At 46.0% G+C, this 19,298-nt stretch overlaps 1 protein-coding gene across 1 annotated transcript in view; it reads left to right on the top strand.

Moving 5' to 3' along the window:
- Window positions 1-5,989, top strand: part of LOC146043109 (ATP-dependent RNA helicase DDX25-like) — a 30,702-nt gene extending 24,713 nt beyond the window's left edge. Inside the window, exon 11 of the mRNA XM_083163539.1 lies at window positions 5,589-5,989. Within this exon, the coding sequence (XP_083019665.1) occupies window positions 5,589-5,662 (74 nt within the window). The 3' untranslated portion in view covers window positions 5,663-5,989. The remainder of the gene's footprint in view (window positions 1-5,588) is intronic.
- Window positions 5,990-19,298: the final 13,309 nt, after the last annotated feature.

The following is a 19,298-nucleotide window of genomic DNA, read 5'->3' as shown; positions in this document are numbered from 1 at the left end:
AGCCCCCCTATATAAGGTCTCTCCTCCCTTGATCTGTCTTTTTTTTTTCCCAAGTGGGCAGTACTGGTGGCTTAGCCCGTGAAGTGATCCCCGCTGTGGTTATGAGAAGTCAGTCGGAAGGGAAGGCGGGAGCCGGCCTTCCGCGGGTTAATACCCGGGTGCTGCATGCCGCCTAGAGTGGCTTGAGCGGTGGCGTCCTCAGGCGCTGTGTGGCACGCGTTCCTGGCCTCCATAGGAGAGAGGAGGCGGATGACTAATTCCGCTGTTGGACGGAAGTGACATAGCGGGAGACCCGGCATAAGGACGCCGGGGTGGCGGCGCGTGTTGTGTGTGTGTGTGTGGCACTGTCGGGGAGCCCCCAGATGAGGAGGAGACAGGAGATAAATCAGAAACTGGCTATAATCCTGTTATGGTGGAAAACCTGCTTGAATTAATTCATAAGTCTCTGAATATAGAGGATAAGCAGGATGATTTGGCGTTACAAAAGCTCCTGTTTCAGGACAAAAAGAAGAAAGGAAATTTTTTTTCCCCCTGTCTGAGTCACTAAAAGAAATGATTTAAGGGGAATGGAAACACCCAGATAGAAAGACAGCAGTCCCTACTAAAGTGAGCAAAATGTACCAGTTTGACACAGCACAGACTTCCTCATGGGACGAGTTACCCAAAGTGGATGCGGCAATCGCTCGCATTTCCAGGAAGACTACATTACCTCTAGAAGAGGCAAATGTGTTCAAAGACCCCATGGAAATGCGGGTTGAGCTGCGGCTCGGGAAACAACACCTCACACTGGGGGCCGCAATGAAGCCGGCAGCTGCCATGGCGGTCACATCCAGGGTACTGAGAGGATGGTGTAATAAGCTAGAAGCCGATGTCTTGGATGGCATAAGAAGGTCTGATCTATTGAAAACAATTCAAAATTTACAACTGGCAGTTGCGTTTATGTGCGAGGCCTCAGTGGACTCAGTAAAGTTGACGGCCAGAGCTGGTGCGGTAACGGCAGTAACGCGGAGAGCGTTGTGGTTAAAGCCCTGGACGTGCAGTCCAAGAACAAGTTGCTGTCTTTGCCAAAGAGATAATTGCCTTCAAATGGTAAACAGCTGGATGAGAGAATTTCAAAAATTTCAGGGGGTAAGTCGGTGTGGCTACCCCAGGACAAGGCAGCAAAGAAGTTGCCTCCAACAAAGCCTTTCAGGCAGTCCCAGGAATTTAGGGATGCTGCATCTTACAGGCCAGGTAAAAGTTACAGAAGAAGCACTTGGCACGCTAGAGGTAATTTTCGTGGCCAGAGGCCGTGATGGGAGATTTCCGTCAAGAAAAGAGCAGCAATGACGCCAAGACAGTGCAGGTAGGAGCAAGGCTACTCAAATATCATATCTGGGAGACATCCACTACGGACAAGTGGGTTTTAGAAGTGGTAAGATCTGGCTACAAAATCGAGTTTTTAAAAATCCCAGGAAAATTTTTTTTTTCTTACAGTCCCCTGTTCCCCTCAACAGGGAAGAGAAAGCAGCCTTGCTAACAAGTCTACAGCAAATGTTGGAGCAAGGCATGGTAGTGAGTGCCAGAAGAACAGAGAGGAACCGGTTGGTACTCTAGGTTCTTCGTGGTAAAGAAGGCCTCGGGGGGGCTTTCGGACCATCTTGGACTTAAGACGCCTGAACAGATTAGTGCATGTGAGGCCATTCAAGATGGAGTCAATAAGGTCTATTATACCGAATATAAATAGGGGGTGTTTATGACGTCCATAGATTTAAAAGATGCCTATCTGCATGTCCCAATTTTTCCAGGTCACCAAAAGTTCCTTAGTCTTTGCCTGCCACAGAAAAACGATCAATTTGTGGCTCTGCCGTTCAGCCTCTCCACCTCTCCAAGGACTTTTTCAAAAGTCCTTATAATAGTAATAGCAAAACTAAGACCAGAGGGAATTGCAATCTGGCCCTACTTGGACGACCTCCGAGTGGTAGCAGACACCGAGGAACGGGTCAAAAGACATACGGACATAGTGCTTGACTGTCTCAAACATCATGGTTGGCTAAGCAACATTGCGAAAAGCCATCTGACTCCCACAAGACAAAGTATCTGGGTCTCCTAATAGACTCTCAAAATATGAGTATATATCTAACCAGCGAAAGGAGGATGAAGATAGTCCAGCAGGCGAGAGCAATGTCTCGGAAGACTGTAGTGTCGTCAGACGATTGTATGAAAATGTTGGGGTTGATGGCAGCGGCGTTAGATATGGCGCCTTGGGCCAGGTTCCATACGCGGAAACTGCAAAGGAGTTTCCTGTCACAATGGAACGGAGATTCCAAGGACTTATCCCAAAGGATAGTACTATCAAAATTGGCAAAAAGCAATTTGCTGTGGTGGCAGCACGGTCGAAGTCTGATGGAAGGAAAGTCTCTCACCAAGCGACCAAGTAACAGTAACCACGGATGCATGCAGCACAGGATGGGGAGCAGTCTGCGGGTCCCAAACCGCTCAAGGCACATGGTCAGAAGCCTGGAGCAAAAGGCATTCCAACATAAGAGAAATGAGGGCAGTAGTGCTAGTGTGCCAACCTTTCCAGAAAACAATGTATGGCAAAGTAGTGATTCGGTCGGACAATCGGTCGTATCTTATGTCAATCGAGAAGTAGGAACAAAAAGCTCACCTTTTTGATGGCGGAAGCAACAGAACTGTTCAAATGGGCTGAACAATGTGTGACAAACATCAGAGCAGCGTTCTTGGCCGGGAGAGACAACCAATGGGCTCAGCAGGGGAGACTGTATTCCAACCGAATGGGGTCTCAACAGGCAGGTGTTTATGGAGCTGGTACAAAGGTGGGGTATGCCACAGGCAACCTCAAGAAACAATCAGGTACCAGTGTTCTTCTCAAGGTACTGGGACCTGAGAGAGGCACAAATGGACGCCCTATCAACGACATGGGACATGCAATTGGCCTATGTGTTCCCACCATTTGCATGAATTCCGAAGGTTCTGGCGAAGATTTAGAGAGGGCCATAGTTATAACAATACTGCCTTATTGGCCAAGGAGAGCTTGGTTTACGAAAGTTCTACAAATGGCGGTAGACGAACCCGTAAAGCTTCCCGGGTTGCCGTACCTGCTATTCCAAGGCTGGATTTGGCGGCTTCAGCCAGAATCCTGGAACTTGACGGCATGGCTACTGAGTCCAGGAACCTGAAGGAGAAGGGTTTCTCGGAAAAAGTACTTTACTAAGAGCAAGAAAAAAAATCAACATCCAACACATACTATAGAATCTGGAAAAAGTTCAGTTTCTGGTGTAAGGAAGAAGGAAATAATCCAGAAGACCTTTCAACGATATTATCGTTTCTGCAGACCTGGCTAGAGAAGGGTCTGGCAGTGGCATCCTTAAAAGTACAGATCTCAGCATTGGTAGATATCCTGGACCGGGACATAGCTAATGATAGATATGTAAAAAGATTTGTGCAGGCGGCCAGTAAAATCAGGCCAAGGATTCGGCAGCCATTAGCTCCATGGGATCTAAATCTAGTGCTGGAGGTGTTGATGGAACCCCCCTTTGAACCGCTGCAGGAGGTGCCCATCAAACTTCTGACGTGGAAGGTGGTGTTTTTAGTAGTGGTGATGAGGTCAGCGAGAAGAGTTTCGGAGCTACAGGCACTGTGGGTGGAAGAACCCTTCCTGAATTTCTTCGAGGACAAGGTGGTGGTGATGCGCACAAATCCCCCTTTTTCTCCCGAAAGTGGTGTCCAGTTTTCACATCAATCAGGAAATGGTGTTACCATCTCTATGTGCAAGGCCGAGAAACGAAAAGGAGGAAAGACTACATAAATTGGATGTAGTACGAGCTTTGAAGATCTATGTTCAAAGGTCAGTCACAGGAAGACGAAGAATCTGTTTGTGCTGAACGAGGGTAAAAATGTAGGCCAAAAAGCATCTAAGGATACCATTGCAAGATGGATAAGGAATTGTATTCAGAAAGCTTACAAAATAAGAGGAGTTCCTTCGACAAGAGCAGTAGCCACATCGTGGGCAGAGCAAGGATCTGCCACAGTGGAGGAGTTGTGTAAAGCAGCAGGATGTGCGTCTGTACATACCGTTATTACAAGGCATTATCGAGTGGACATCTGGTCTTCGGCAGATGCGAGATTTGGGAGAAGGGTGCTCAGAGCAGATATCAGAGACACCACTGGAGAAGAAATTTAGTTTTTTAATTTTTCTTTTTTGAATCCATTTTCTTTTGATGGGTTTGTATGAATTATCCCTCCCTATATTGTTACTGCTGGGGTAACACCCAGTGTTTGGCTGCCATGGGAGGAGGTAGAGGAAATATCAGATTCCTACCTGATAATCTGTTTTCCTCTACTCCACCATGACAACATATATTCCTTCTGTGGGTTGGGGTAGTGAAATGACTAATGAACTGTGAATTGTTTTGAAGCTGGAAGAATGGAGACACAGATTAAGGGAGGAGAGATCTTTATATAGGGGGGCTGTGTCTTTTTTTTTTTTTTTTTTTTTCGAACAGCACTGCCCAATGGGGGAGGAACCCAGGTTTTCCTCGGTACTCTTTACCTAGAAGGGCGCCCACGATTTTGATCGTAGGCATCGTTAGTAAAAAAAATCGCGTCGGTCGCATCGCATGCGACCAAAAAATCGCATGCGATGCGACCAAAAAATCGCATGCGATGCGACCGACGCGATGCCCACGATTTCCCATAGGAAACAATGTTAAATGGCCCACAGAGGCCAAATAGGCACCCTGAAGTGTGAAATGGCCCTTACAATTGTTAACGCCACCCCACGATCAACGTGAACCCGAAGCGTGGCGAGCCCGCGGTACGCGTCCAACGAGCTTTTCATACCCCCACTATCCACGTCGGAGTTGAGAATAGAAAGTGTGGCGAGCGCAGCGAGGGGACGCGGATACCTGTGAAGGTATCCGCGTCCCCTCGCGGGGCTCGCTGCGCTCGCCACACTTTCTATTCTCAACTCCAAGCCGACGTGAATAGTGGGGGTATGAAAAGGTCGTAGGACGCATACCGCTGCGTCGGATTGACGTTGATCGTGGGGTGGCGTTAACAATTGTGGGGGCCATTTCACACTTCAGGGTGCCTATTTGGGCTCTGTGGGCCATTTAACATTGTTTTCTATGGAAAAATCGGGTCAATTGAGACATTGAAAAGGAAAATCGGGTCAATTGGGACATTTAACATTGTTCCCTATGGGAAATCGCGGGCATCGCGTCGGTCGCATCGCATGCGATTTTTTTTTTTTTTTTTTTTTTTTTTTTTTTTAGTGCATGCAATGCCCGCGATGGGCGCCCTTCTAGGTAAAGAGTACCTTTTCCTCTACTCCATGGCAGCCAAACACTATCAGGTAGGAATCTGATATTTCTTGGACACCAATTAACCTACCAATATATTTGGATTGTGGGAGGAAACCGGAGTTCCCGGAGGAAACCCACGCAAGCATGGGGAGAATGTACAAACTCCACACAGTTCGGGCCATGGTGGGAATGGAACCCATGACCAGTAATGCTAAACATTACCTCGTCTGTGCTGTCAGTGTCACATAATGGCAGTTGTGTAACTTGTTTCCCTATCAGACACACAGATCCAGAAACTGAACACAAGTGACACCGATGCAATGGAGAAGCTGTATCACGGAACATCTGGATGACAGACACCTCCCCCTATAACTCTTCCCTTCCTATATTGTCACCTTTACTTCTAACTCCAAAGTATAGTCCTCTTATGACCAATGCCCCCACCCTGAACTGTCTCCCCTACGCCTATAACCCCAACCCTCCATATAATGCTGCTTCAGCCTATATTGTCACCACAGCCTGTGTGCTGTATTAATTACAGCTGCACTCCCAGCTAGATGGAGTTACTGCCTGGAGCAGCGAAATGGACTTCCCCCTAGCCCAGGCATGTCCAAACTATGGCCCTCCAGCTGTTGTGAAACTACACATCCCATCATGCCTTGCCACAGTTTTTGTATTAGGGAATGATAAAACTGTGGCAAGGCATGCTGGGATGCGTAGTTTCACAACAGCTGGAAGGTATAGTTTGGACTACCCATCGGTAGTGCTGGTGTTGTACGTTGTCTTACATACTGTGTTTGTGTATTCAGCGCACTGTGGGGATTTGTGTTTTTCAGCGCACGCGCACTGTGGGGATCTGTGTTTTTCAGCGCACTGTGGGGATCTGTGTTTTTCAGCGCACTGTGGGGATCTGTGTTTTTCAGCGCACTGTGGGGATCTGTGTTTTTCAGCGCACTGTGGGGATCTGTGTTTTTCAGCGCACGCGCACTGTGGGGATTTGTGTTTTTCAGCGCACGCGCACTGTGGGGATTTGTGTTTTTCAGCGCACGCGCACTGTGGGGATTTGTGTTTTTCAGCGCACGCGCACTGTGGGGATTTGTGTTTTTCAGCGCACTGTGGGGATTTGTGTTTTTCAGCGCACTGTGGGGATTTGTGTTTTTCAGCGCACGCGCACTGTGGGGATTTGTGTTTTTCAGCGCACGCGCCCTGTGGGGATTTGTGTTTTTCAGCGCACGCGCACTGTGGGGATTTGTGTTTTTCAGCGCACGCGCACTGTGGGGATTTGTGTTTTTCAGCGCACGCGCACTGTGGGGATTTGTGTTTTTCAGCGCACGCGCACTGTGGGGATTTGTGTTTTTCAGCGCACGCGCACTGTGGGGATTTGTGTTTTTCAGCGCACTGTGGGGATTTGTGTTTTTCAGCGCACGCGCACTGTGGGGATTTATTTTGCATTTGAAGAATGAACTGAAAAGTTAACTTTTTTTTTTTTTTTTAATTTAATTTATTTTTTTGCTGCAAATACTGTTACTAATGTTACAGACAAGGGAATAGTACAAATTGGTGCGTTCCATGGTCACGTGTGTGTTTTGTACAGACACAGCTGTCTCAGTACACCTTGCAATACGTCTGCTGTGCAGATAACCTAAAGATGCTGAGATCTGGCCCTCCGTTAGTGTTTTTATACACACAGGTTGTGTTATTTGGGTAGAGGGAGACTGGATCACACAGAAGAAAAGGATATTTAGATGCTTTCTATTAGGAATCACTGCCAATGAGATTATAATGTTTGTGAAATGATGACACTTGGAATAATTTTGGACAGAACTATAAGGGCGCAACAACCGTAACCAGGTGACTTAGTGCTTTCAATGAGGTGAGCGAGATGAAGTCTGTCATTCCTAAATATACCCGTGCACCCGACCTACATTACATCCCATCTTTATTTCTTTCACACAAGAATTATACTTAGAAATACAGTATATAGATAAGAAGAATTATCGTATACTAAGAACAGATAACGTATTGGAAGAGGAGCCGAGGGTAGTATATAAAAATTCTAAGAACTATTTTGCTCCTAGTCACTTTAAAGGGGCCCACACACTAGAACGATTTTTGGGCCGATTTCCGATAAATCTGCTGATATATCTTCCGATGTTTACCGATAATCTGTTAAATTGGCCTATATCGGTCCGATGCGTGTTCCTGTGGATCTTTAGCTGAATCTTCTGATCTTACGTGCTGCACGAAAGATCAGAAGATTTAACAAAAGATCCATAGGAACGCACACGGGATCTTTGGTGAAGATGTGCGCTTGCCTGAAATCTTATGTCCAGGACGGACAAAAGATTTCAAGGCTAATTTATGTGCACATCTTGCGATCGCAGATCTTTCTAGTGTGTGGGCACCTTAAGTCTAAAGGTTAATGACTAGATAATTCCGACCCATGTACAGAAAATAATCACGCACACTGAAAGACAGAGATCCAATCTTCGGTACTTATGTAATATCTGGGCTCCCGTTTTTCTTATTAGACCGCGTCCGCTCGCCACGCTTCGGGCACGGTGGCTCGCTGCGCTCGCCACACTATATAAAATCAACTCCATGCGTAGTTGGATAGTAGGGGTATGAAAATTGGGGTGCATTTAACATGGGAGCCCAGATAATACATAAGTACCCAATCTTCTAAATGAGATGCCTACCGGATATTCCCACATGGAACCTTTATATCCAAATGGGATGAGAATGAGAATGCTGAACTGAATAATGTCTAAGTGGCTGTATCCAAGGATTGTCTATGATTACAATATATACTAACCAATAACAGGGTCTTCTGCTTAAAATACAATAAATGTATTTCCTTGATTTATATATGGATCCAGGTACTTTGGAATTGATTGAGGGTTTATATAATTTAAGTTTTATGTTTGCTCCTACTTTTTTTTTTTTTTTATTGACATGTATAATAGTACATATTTTACACAACAAAGAAAAGTCGTGTATATACACGTCGTCATTTAGTAAGATTTACATATGTGGTAGGTTTTTTTTTTTCCATCAATAAATTTTTATTGAAACAAAAGTTTTTTTATATGTGGTACAGAAAAGAAAAAAGGGAAGTTTTGAGGATGGGGATGACTACATCAAACCACAGTCAAAATACAGTGTATCAGGGTACAAGACACCAAACATATTAAGCACAATACAATGTCTAGATAGTTGAGTTCAGGTAAGATGTATAGGTATACATAGTCAATAGAGTTTAAAAACATCAGCTTAACGGTTCTATTCATAAAGGTGCATTTATTATTGTTGAACCTCAGGTAGTTCATTCAGGGTAAACTGGCGCGGATCTGTGAGAGGTGGATGGAAAGAGTTTAGCTCCTTCACCCTCTGTCACTTATGTGTACCAGAGACGCCAGCGTGTATGAGGGGAAGTGGGTGTAGGCTTAAAGGGGATGTAGGTTGTCTCCAAAAGGAAATGGTGGTTTGTCTTCAAGATAACTTGTAGCAGGGATGGTGGGGAAGGCTGTCTCCATTGCTGGGCAAGGTTGGCTCGGGCGGCATTAAGAATATGGCCCAAGACAAATCTCTTCTCTTCCATATTGTAAATATGGAACAACGCAAGGGATGGGTCAGGTGTGATATTGATCTCGAGTACAGTAGAAATAAGGCTGAAAACCTCGGACCAGTAGTTCAGAATTTTAGAACAGGACCAGAAAATGTGGTATAGATTACCTACGCACCTACACAACCTCCAACATTGATTGGAGCAGGAAGGCCAAAAAGTGTGGAGATGGTCAGGGGTCAGGTATAGTCTGTTAATTCGTTAGATGTGCATCTCTGTATGGTTTAGGCAGCGATACAGTGTAAGAGGAAAGAAAAATCTGGCGCCATTGTGTAGGGGGTAAATGTTCTACCCAGGTCGGTTTCCCATTTCACATGGGAGGTCGTCTTAGTGAAATCAGTAGGGGTTATCAGAGTCCTGTACCAGAAGGATATGTCCCCTCTAGTACCTACCATAAAGAGTCTGGTAAGGAGTGTCTGGGATGTGGGTAGGAAAATGGGACTTCCACCAATGTGCGATTTGGAGGTAGTAGAAATATTCAGATGGAGGGATGGAAAATTGGCGTTATAGGGCATATCAGTCAAGTATATCTCCTAGAGAGGACACACCAAAGGTTTCCAAGTGTTTAGATTGAGATTAGTCTAGCTACAGTGGTGATGGATATAGTACAGGCCGGGGTTGGTAGGGTGGTTAGTAATTGGTCCCAGGCCTGCAGAGAAGCCTTAGTGGTCGGGAGCAGGGAAGGTTGAACAGGTGTGAGGTGTATAGGAATTCTGAGCAAATCCGCAAGGGCGGATGGAGGGGGTCGAGGCTTGTTCAATGCTTACCCAGCCCGTGGAAGAGTTAGCTTCAGTATAATATTTAAGAGGGGGCTAGGAGGCATGCGTTTTGGTAGTGATACAAATCCGGGAGGTCCAGACCGCCGAAGGCTCTAGGTCAGGCATGTCCAACGTTGGCCCTCCAGATGTTGTGAAACTACACATCCCAGCATGCTTTGCCACAGTTTTGCTATTAGAGAATGCTAAAACCATTGCAAAGCATGGTGGGATGTGTAGTTTCAAAACATCTGGAGGGCCAACGTTGGACATGCCTGCTCTAGGTAATGTCATCTTAGAGCGGGCCACAGTTGGGGGTCTGGACAACTAAACGTATTTTGTTAACATGGATGTACAAAGTTGTAGAGACTTCTTAGGGCAGAACAAATACATCAGTTTAGGGAGTAGAGCCATTTCAAAAGCTGCCATACAACCCATCAAAGAGACCTCATACGTCAGCCAAGATTTAGATATGTTGGTCAGAGATATGCGAAGAGGGGTGAGGTGTGCAGAGAAGACATTAGGTGTGTAAGGGGGGATATGTATTCCCAGATATTGTATTGATTCTGCTTGCCAATTGTATTTATAGAGTGATTGTAAACGGGGTAAGGATCCGGAGAGGTTGATCGGGAGGGCGTCCGTTTTGGGTAGTGTTCAATTTATAGTAGGAGGCTGCACTATATGAGGCTAATGTAGTGTGGAGAAAAGGAGCGTTCTAACGGGATTAGTCACAAAGAGCAAAACATCATCAGCAAAAAGGCTTAGCTTGTGGTGATGTGGGCCTATCTGTAAATCCGGGAAGTTAACGTCGTTACGTATAGTAATAGCTAAGGGTTCTATTGAGAGAACAACAATTAGGGGGGAGAGGGTGCAACCCTGCCTAGTGCCGTTTGTGATCTTAAGAGTCAGAGAGAAAACCGGAACGTAGGTGAACTATAGAGCGTCCTGATCGATGTGAGGATACGATCTCTGAAGCTGAGGCGTGAGAGCACCTCTCGCATATATTGCCAATTCAGCCTATCAAACGCTTTTTCTGCGTCAAGGGATAGGAGAAGAAGGTCCTGGTCTCTTCAATACGAGGAGAGTATTGAACCTGATAGACTCCCTTTCCAGAGGCCTGTCTTCCCGGCACAAATCCTGTCTGGTCCGGGTGCACCAGCAATGGAAGAAACAGATTGATGCAAAATGCCATCAGTTTGGCAAACCGTTTAATATCGCAATTTAGTAACGCTATTGGGCGGTAATTTTGGCAGAAGGCAGGGTCCTTTCTGGGTTTGGGTATGGTTACAATACGTGCTTCTAATAATTCTGGGGGGGCCAAGCCCAGGGAGGATAGCTCATTAAAAAGGACTGCTAGGTATGGAATTAGAATGTCACTGAATGTGATGTAGAAATCGGTGGTAAACCTGCCCGGGCCCGGGGCCTTGTTATGGGGAAGGGATTTAATGGCTGATTGGATTTCCATATAGGACCATGGAGTGTTAAGTGAATCTAGTTGTTCCTGGGTAAGAGAGGGAATCTGGATCATGTCGAGGAAGGAGGATACTGTTACATTAGAGCAGGCATGGCCAAAGTCAGGCCTGGGGGCCAATTGCGGCCCGGGCTGTCATTTTAAGTGGCCCGCAGCCTCCAGCTGGAAGCGGGCGGATCATCAGATGTGGGAAGCACAGGACACTAAAGGTGGGGCCCCGGCGAGCGCGCCTTTACCTTGCTGTCTGCTGCAGTGAGGAGGTGCTGGCCTCCACAGTCAGATGTATTTGGTGTCCTACTCCTGCTGCTGCAATCGTATATCACCCTACTCCACAATCACAGTGACAGCAGTGTTTGGGGAGGGGGGCAGCAAGGGGGAAGCTTGCTCCTGTAACGAGCAGAGGAGGGCGGGAGCCCAAGCATCTCCTGTCCTTGCAGTGCCTGCTTTACCTCTCCTTCCTCTGGCTCACACAAGGGGCTGTGAAACATACAGTGAAGGGAGGGGGCATAGTGGGGGACATACAGTGAATTGGGCCGAGTGGGGGACATAGTGAATGGTGGTCATACAGTGAATGGGAGTCATACAGTGAAGGAGGGTCAGGCTTGGGGACATACAATGAATGTAGGCACTGATGGACATTAAGAGAAGGGGGGCAGGCTGGGAGACACAGTGAATGGGTGCAGAGTGGGGAATTTACAGTGAATAGGGGACATACAGTGAATGGGGGCAAAGTGGGGGACCATTCTGATGTGATTAATGATTCAAAGACTGTCAGGCTGAATGGTTGGCCCCCACAAATTTACACTACACCAAATCTGGCCCTTGTCGCTAAAAGATTGGACACCCCTGCATTAGAGGGTTGGGGTGTGGATGGGTCAGAGGTTACATTGTATAGCTGGGAGTAGTATTGTGCATATTGGTTTGCAATATCTCTGGGATTTAGGAGTTTTTCTTTAGTGGGAGTGATAATGTGTTTAATCCTATTCCTGGCTTTTTTGGCGTGTAGTTTTCGGGCGAACATTCTGCCTGATCTGTTGCTCAGTAGGTAGAATTTGTTGCATTCTATTTAAGGCTGACTGAGTATGGGCCAGGAGGAGTTTTTGAAGTTTGGTTGCGTACGCTTGAGATCTCCTCCCTTTTTTTCAGGATCCTAGATGGGGCAGTTTTATTTCTAGATTCAAGAGCTATTAAATTAGTCTTGTTGGGTCTTAAGAGTTCTGCGTTTAAGATTGGCTCCTGCTTGTATTGCAGCCCCTCTCGTGACTGCTTTGAGGGCACACCAATGGTTGGTGGTAGATGTATCTGGAGGAGAATTATTAGATGGGTAGGAATTGATAGATTTCAATATAATTTTCTTAGATATAGGGTCTTTTAGTAGGTGTGGGAAAAGGCGCCACGACTGAGAGGGGGTTCAAGTTTAATTTCCAGGTGACAGGGGCATGATCAGACCAGGTGATATGCAGTAATGTATAAAGGGTGGGTTTTCGGGAGGAGTTGCGCCGTGGACTTTGGGGGTTATTCTAGTTCACTCTTTCTGACAAATTCCTTCTTAGATGGACAAAACCATGTGCACTGCAGGGGGGCAGATGTAACATGTGCAGAGAGAATTTGATTTGGGTGAGTTATTTTGTTTCTGTGCAGGGTAAATACTGGCTGCTTTATTTTTACACTGCAATATAGATCTCACTTTGAAGTAAAACCCCACCCAAATCTAACTCTCTCTGCACAAGTTACATCTGCCCCACCTGCAGTGCACATGGTTTTGTCCATCTAAGAAGGATTTTGTCAGAGTGAACTAGAATAACCCCCTTTATGAGGTAACCCTGCTGCAATGAGTGTAGAGGTATACTACCAGTACCTCTTGTTGAAGCTAGTCTTGGGGGGGGGGGGGGTTTCACCTTGCGGTGTACACTCTGCGCTAGGGGTATACCTTTTAGAAATATTTGTAAAAGCTTCTTCAGGATGATCGCAGTAGGTCACTGCGATCATCCTGAAGAAGCCAGTTACCTGGTGAAACTAGTTGACACATCGCTGCACCTGGACCCGCTGAGTACCCCTCTGGTTAAGAGGATACTGACGGGAGTCTGCCGGCAAACACTTCCACGTTACCACCTACCCCACTGGAGAATCAGGTATCAAGCTTTAGTGGACTATCCACTTAAAACGGAGACTTGCCTTACTGCATCACTGCCTATATAAGAATTGGATCAGTTGCTGAGGACAATTACCCCCAGTGTGTCTCCCTGTTTGTATACCCTCCTGTATGTGTATACCGGTACTAGAGCCCACATCCACGCAGATAAATATTATTACTATATGTTCATGTTTTTATATTTTTACTAAGGTTATTTATGCCTTTTAAACTACCCATTACGTCCTTTGTTCTGTTATTTAATTAAAAATACTTATGTACCTTTTTTTAAATTAAAATCATTGTTTTTTCAAAGAGATTCTAACAGTAGTAATTGCATTATTATTGGAGATAGATAACCTTTACAAATATTTCTAAAAGGTATACCCCTAGCGCAGAGTGTACACCGCAAGATGATAGGCAGGATGTTGATGTCTTTAGTATTTTGTAATCTATTCTAGAGTAGGAGTTGTGTACTGGAGAATAGAAGGTATATTCATGGCCAGAAGGATAGTTAGATCTCCAAGTTTCCCATAGGTCAAACTCCAGGAGGAGATTACGAAAGGATAGGGAGGGGCCAGACATTTGGGAAGGACGAGAGGTGGGTTGCTGGGCTTTGTCTAATTTGGGATCTAGAACCAGATTAAAGTATCCAAATACTATCAAGGAGCCCCTAGAGAATTTCCGAATAAGTAGGAGAATTTGGTTAGTTAGGTACATATAAACATACTAATGTAGTCCGTTTGTCCTCTAAGAGGCCTGTCAATAGGAGATATCTGCTGTTTTTGTGTGAGGGAGGAGGAGGAACAGGAGGAGGAACAACAAAAAGGTCCAGTATATTGGATCTGAATAACTACTGCAGGGGAGAAAGGGTTCGGGGGTGATTGCTCATAAAGAGAGAGCTTCCACTCAATTCCTAATATGTAAAAACATTAGGGGGGGAGAAAAAAGGAATTTAGCAACATAAAACAATAGATATAACCTAGATACTTAGTATGAAAACCTAGACCACATGTATTAGGTAAAACAGTAAGTTCTAACAGAAGGAACTGGGTGCAGAGGTCCTTGCAAGATCAAACAAACATAGAAAATACTTAGCGTGAGGATCCCATCGCTGTGGAAGGGAAAGCAAGGCACAGACACCATAGTTCACAAAACCGGTATACTTGTCCCTCGAACTCAATGGGAGTCTTCAGGTGGTAGACCATTCTTGTTGGATAGTATGCGGACGTTTCGGGTCCTGAGGCCTCACGACCGAGATGTCCCAGTCCATCAGGAGTTTAACTCCTGCGTCCAGGGAGGATATGGTGTATGTAGTATCTTCATAGTAGATGATCAATTTAACTGGGAACCCCCAGCGGTACCGGATATCATATGATCGGAGTGCGACGGTGATGGTGGCAAATGCTCGTCTGTTGGCAATATAGTTACTGCAGAGAAGTCTTGGAAGATCTGGAGGCCTCCAAGTATGTTAGTGTTTTTCGCTTCTCATGCTGCTCTGAGGATGCGTTCCTTAACGGTGAAGAAATTAACCTGTAAAAGGGTATCCTTTGGTAGATCATCAGAGACTATTCTTGGTCGGCGGTGTATGCGGTCTATCAAGAGGTCTTCTAGTTCTGCGTTGGCCACCGAGTCAGGAATGACTCTAATCTTGATGTTATTGCGTCTATACCTGTCATCCAGGTCCTCCAGCTTAGACTTGAATTGGTCTAGGTCTCGTTGACAGTCATAGGAGGTTATCAAGTCATTGTGGGATGCAACTAGCTCCTCCATTTTACGTTCCAGGTGACCAGCTCGGTCTTAACTTCGCGGATAGCAGATTAAGTCTTTAGACAGGCATGTCCAACCTGCGACCCTCCTGCTGTTGTGAAACTACATGTACCATCATGCCTTGCCACATTTTTGCTATTAGGGAATGCTAAAACTATTGCAAGGCATGCTGGGATGTGTAGCTTCACAACAGCTGGAGGGCCGCAGGTTGGACATGCCTGCTTTAGACATTTCTGCTTGAAACGCAGAAAAGACCTGGCATAGGGATTTCACTGTCACCGGTGCGTCTGATTCGCAATCCACTCCAGCCATCACAATGGGAGAGGTCATTTCGCCCAACACTCCCAGGATAGGGGAGTCGGGATAGGGGACCTGTGTTTGGGGGGGGGGGGGGGGCTGGTATGTGATGTCAGGAGTTGTGGGGATATTTTTTTGGGAGAGGGAGATCTTTAGAAGGCACTACGTCCTTAGCTTTCTTGGAAGGCATAATGAGTTAAAAGCACTCTTAGTTAGAGCTGAAATTGTAGAGAGAATGGTACCGGGGGGAATGTATAGGTTCACTGTAGCATAGTTGGAGCTAGGTATGTAGTGCTGGTGAGTGGCAGCTGAATGTGTAGGCTTCTCACATCTGTAGACTTAAAGTGGTGAGATCTATATGTAAACACCCATAGTCTCCGAGATGGGCTTTGGGGGAAGAGAACAAATCCGTTTCACTGGAGTATAATAGAAGATGCTGTGTGGGGTAATGATAGAGCATACCCGTGCAGCTGGGCACATAGGGAAGGCAGAACGCCCAGGTGCTGGCTCACAATGCAGGGTGAGATCTAAGGGAAAAGGCCACCTAATGAGGGGTGGACTGTAGGTGAAGGCAGCCCAGGGGGTTTCAGTGCCTCCTTTATCTGTGGGACTAGGTGGCAGCTGTGTGGGGCGAGACCCCTGGAGTTACCTTATGCGAGGTGGAGGTAAAATGGCGGCTGCTTCCCGTCGGGCTTACTCTGGGGAGCTGGTCCGGGTGCTCTCAGGATTGTGCCCACGTCTATACTGCTGGGTAGACTGTTTCCGCTGGGAGATTGTCAGAAACAGGCTGTTCACCCAGGTCCTCACTTCCGTCGCCGGCCTGTTGGTAGGCCCCGGCGTGCGGCGGGTGTATGGAGGTGCCGTAGATAGCTTCTGAACTCGGGAGAGGTTGGGTGCTGCGGTGGCTCTCGCCACCTCCACCCCTCACCAGTCGCCCCGCTCCGCGTCTTCTCTGCGGCCCCACGCGCCGCATCTGGGCTGAAATTTAGGTCCCAGCTGCAGCCCTGTGACTAGGCCGCAACCTGCAGGAGCACTGAAAAGTGCTCCGCGGAAGGTGCCCACAGTGGTCAGGGCACAGGTAGACGGGTGGCATCGGGACAGATGGTAAGGGTGGGTTGAAAGGTAGGTAGAGGAGTTTTTAGGAGATAGGATTTGGGAGCTGCTGAAAGTGCATCCTCTCAGCTAGCTCGCCAGGCCACGCCCCCCCCCCCCCAGCCAATATGTGGTATTTACAAGTTCAAAGGTCTAATAATACAAAATACAGTATCCATGCCGTAGGAATGTTGAAGTGAATAACAATAAATTGTGTATATTCTAAGGAGTACTAAACTTTTGTACAGTATCTACTGCTGCTAACTTCAGTACAATTATACATACTGTATGTTATGGAAAGAAGTCATTGTGTCATGTCTTTGGTCATACCTAGAAACATTAAAGTTGGTAACTGTAAACTAAAGTCTTTCTGAAATTTTCTTTATTTTATAGGGGTAAAGGTAGATGTCAAACATTATAAAGTGAGTATTTGGAGAGGGGATTAGGGTAGAGGTGATTAAGTAGAGAGGATACGGACAAAGTGTAGTAGTGGGAGGGGGAAGAGGGGAATTGGTACGGAGGGGAGGTGAGTTTATATAATTGTAGTTCGTTGTGTATGTGCAAGAAAGAGAAGGGAAAATAGGAGTGAAAGAAAAGGAAGGAAGGAAGGATAGGGAGAAGCAGAAATACAATATTACCTCTATGTGCGGATAAAGCACATGTTAATTTGTCTCACCACATCGGATGATTGAGTGTTAATGTAGTTATCCCAAAGGCGTAAGAATTTGGTTATGTGGGAACCTTTTTGTACAGAAGCTCCTATCCACGACATTCTAAAGATGAAAGAGGGATTTTATTTAAACATGTGTCAGGATGGTGGTAGGTGCGAGAGCCATTGTTGTAGTATGCATTTGCGTTCCACATTGGATGTAATAGTTAAAAGGTATTTGTCAGATGAGAGCCTGGCGGAGGGTTGTCCATTCTGGGGTTAAAGTTATTTCTAAGGACTAGAATATCGACACAAATAGTTTCACTTGGACCCAGAAGCTATGAATCCTTAGGCAATCCCATAGACAATGATAGTGTGTGGCTGGTGAACGATGGCATTGGGGGCAGGATGTCATACCCATTATACCAGCTCTAGGAGGAGACAAATAACCTGTATAGAACAGTTTCAGCGTAAGAGGTGCTTGGCAGGACTGATAATGTCTCCAATCTGGTGGGAGTCTTTATAGTGAGATCTGTATAGGGGGGGGGGGGGGGGGGGGGTAGGGTAGTAGAGGTAAATAATGAGGAAATAAAAACAACTGTGGTTTCTATCTGATCAGAGTAGGATACTGCCATTTGTTGGACGCCGGCAGTTTCCAGCTTTTCTTCCAGGATTTGACCTATTCAATTATTTTCCGGCATGTTGGGATATACTTGGATTGGCGGAATAGGGTGCTTTTAAATAGGAACTACAAGTCTCAGCATGTTAGGGTACACAGTCCCCCTCCGTTCATATACACTGGAGCACAGAGCAGGTGCGTCTCTTTACTACATTTCTATGATTTGGTGATGATGGTATATGGAAGAGCATCCCTGCTTGACCACAGGTGATAAGTACCTCAGCTGTAACCATCTGTGCTGGGCCTGCACTATACTGAAGGATAATGTTTTGTAAGGTCTGGATTATAGGGTTACAGATATGGATCCTACACTCAGCCCGGACACACACAAGCTGTGCAGCTAACTAGGCCCTTATTCTGGTTAACTCGCAAGGCTGCAAATGAATGTGTAGCATAAACCATCAAATAATTTCTCCAGGACATGCAGATCTACCCCCAGCGTCAGGTAGGGTTCTGGAAATCTGCACTCAATTGATACTGTATTTCACCCTATATTATCGGGTATTTACCGCTATTTATCTTATTGTTTTGTGTAGCGGGGGTGCTATCCTGACCAACTGGGAATTACAATGATAACATCCACGAAACATTGGGTATTCCCATAGGCGTATCCCCCGACCCACACAGATCATCTGTGGCTCTGGACATCTGCCTCTCTAAAGGAAACCTCCGGAGAACACCTCTGGTAATACAGAGCGAGGAGGATCACCTTGGACCCCATACATAGTGGACTGTATCCCAGGGGAACAGAATTCCATTGCCACTAAGGATGACTGAATACAAAATGCGGGACTGGTAACTATATACACATATATATGGCTTGCTAAAAGTGAGACCTTTATGTCTATTAGTCAGAGCCCTATTTCCAGCCTCTATGTTTGTCTCGTCTGTTCTTGTTAACAATTGTAAATGAAGTGCACTTAAAAAAAAAAAAAAAAATTTATGTTATGAATTTTTAAATAAATTCTGCTATTTTACCAATATACACACTGATTATTATTCTTGTACTGGGCACGACTGCGCCCGTTGAGAAGTGCATGCATTCTAGGCTGCATGTTCTTTCATTTGTTTCTCTGGATTAGATTGAGGCGGACAACCTCTAACAAGAGGCAGCAGCGGTACTCAGATATCGGGTGCCCTTCTATACAGACCCAGCGCTCCTAGTAACCTTAGGTTACACACATTTCCAATATATGGTATCAGGCCCGGAGGCCGCAGCTTCCTGGATTACAATCGTGTACTATTTGGGCTGCACACCATATGTAACTACAGCCATGAGCAGAAACAGGGGAGCGCTGGAGTTTACCATATGCTTAGGCCTCACCTCCATAATAAGCCTCCTTCCCGTCATTACTGGTGGCAGGAAATAAGAAGCATTGACGTAGTTACTATGACCACCAGGGCTAGTACCCGAGTATCAGGGAGACACTCACCAATACAACTGTCCTCTGTAGTCACCGGTAACGTCCTCACACTGTACCTGGTGACACGGCCATGCAAGTGTGGATATTAGATGACAG

This window comes from Crinia signifera, chromosome 19 (assembly GCF_055691185.1).
Source record: "Crinia signifera chromosome 19, ASM5569118v1, whole genome shotgun sequence".
In the NCBI taxonomy this organism is placed as follows: domain Eukaryota; kingdom Metazoa; phylum Chordata; class Amphibia; order Anura; family Myobatrachidae; genus Crinia; species Crinia signifera.
This window is presented reverse-complemented; position numbering and strand designations above follow the sequence as displayed.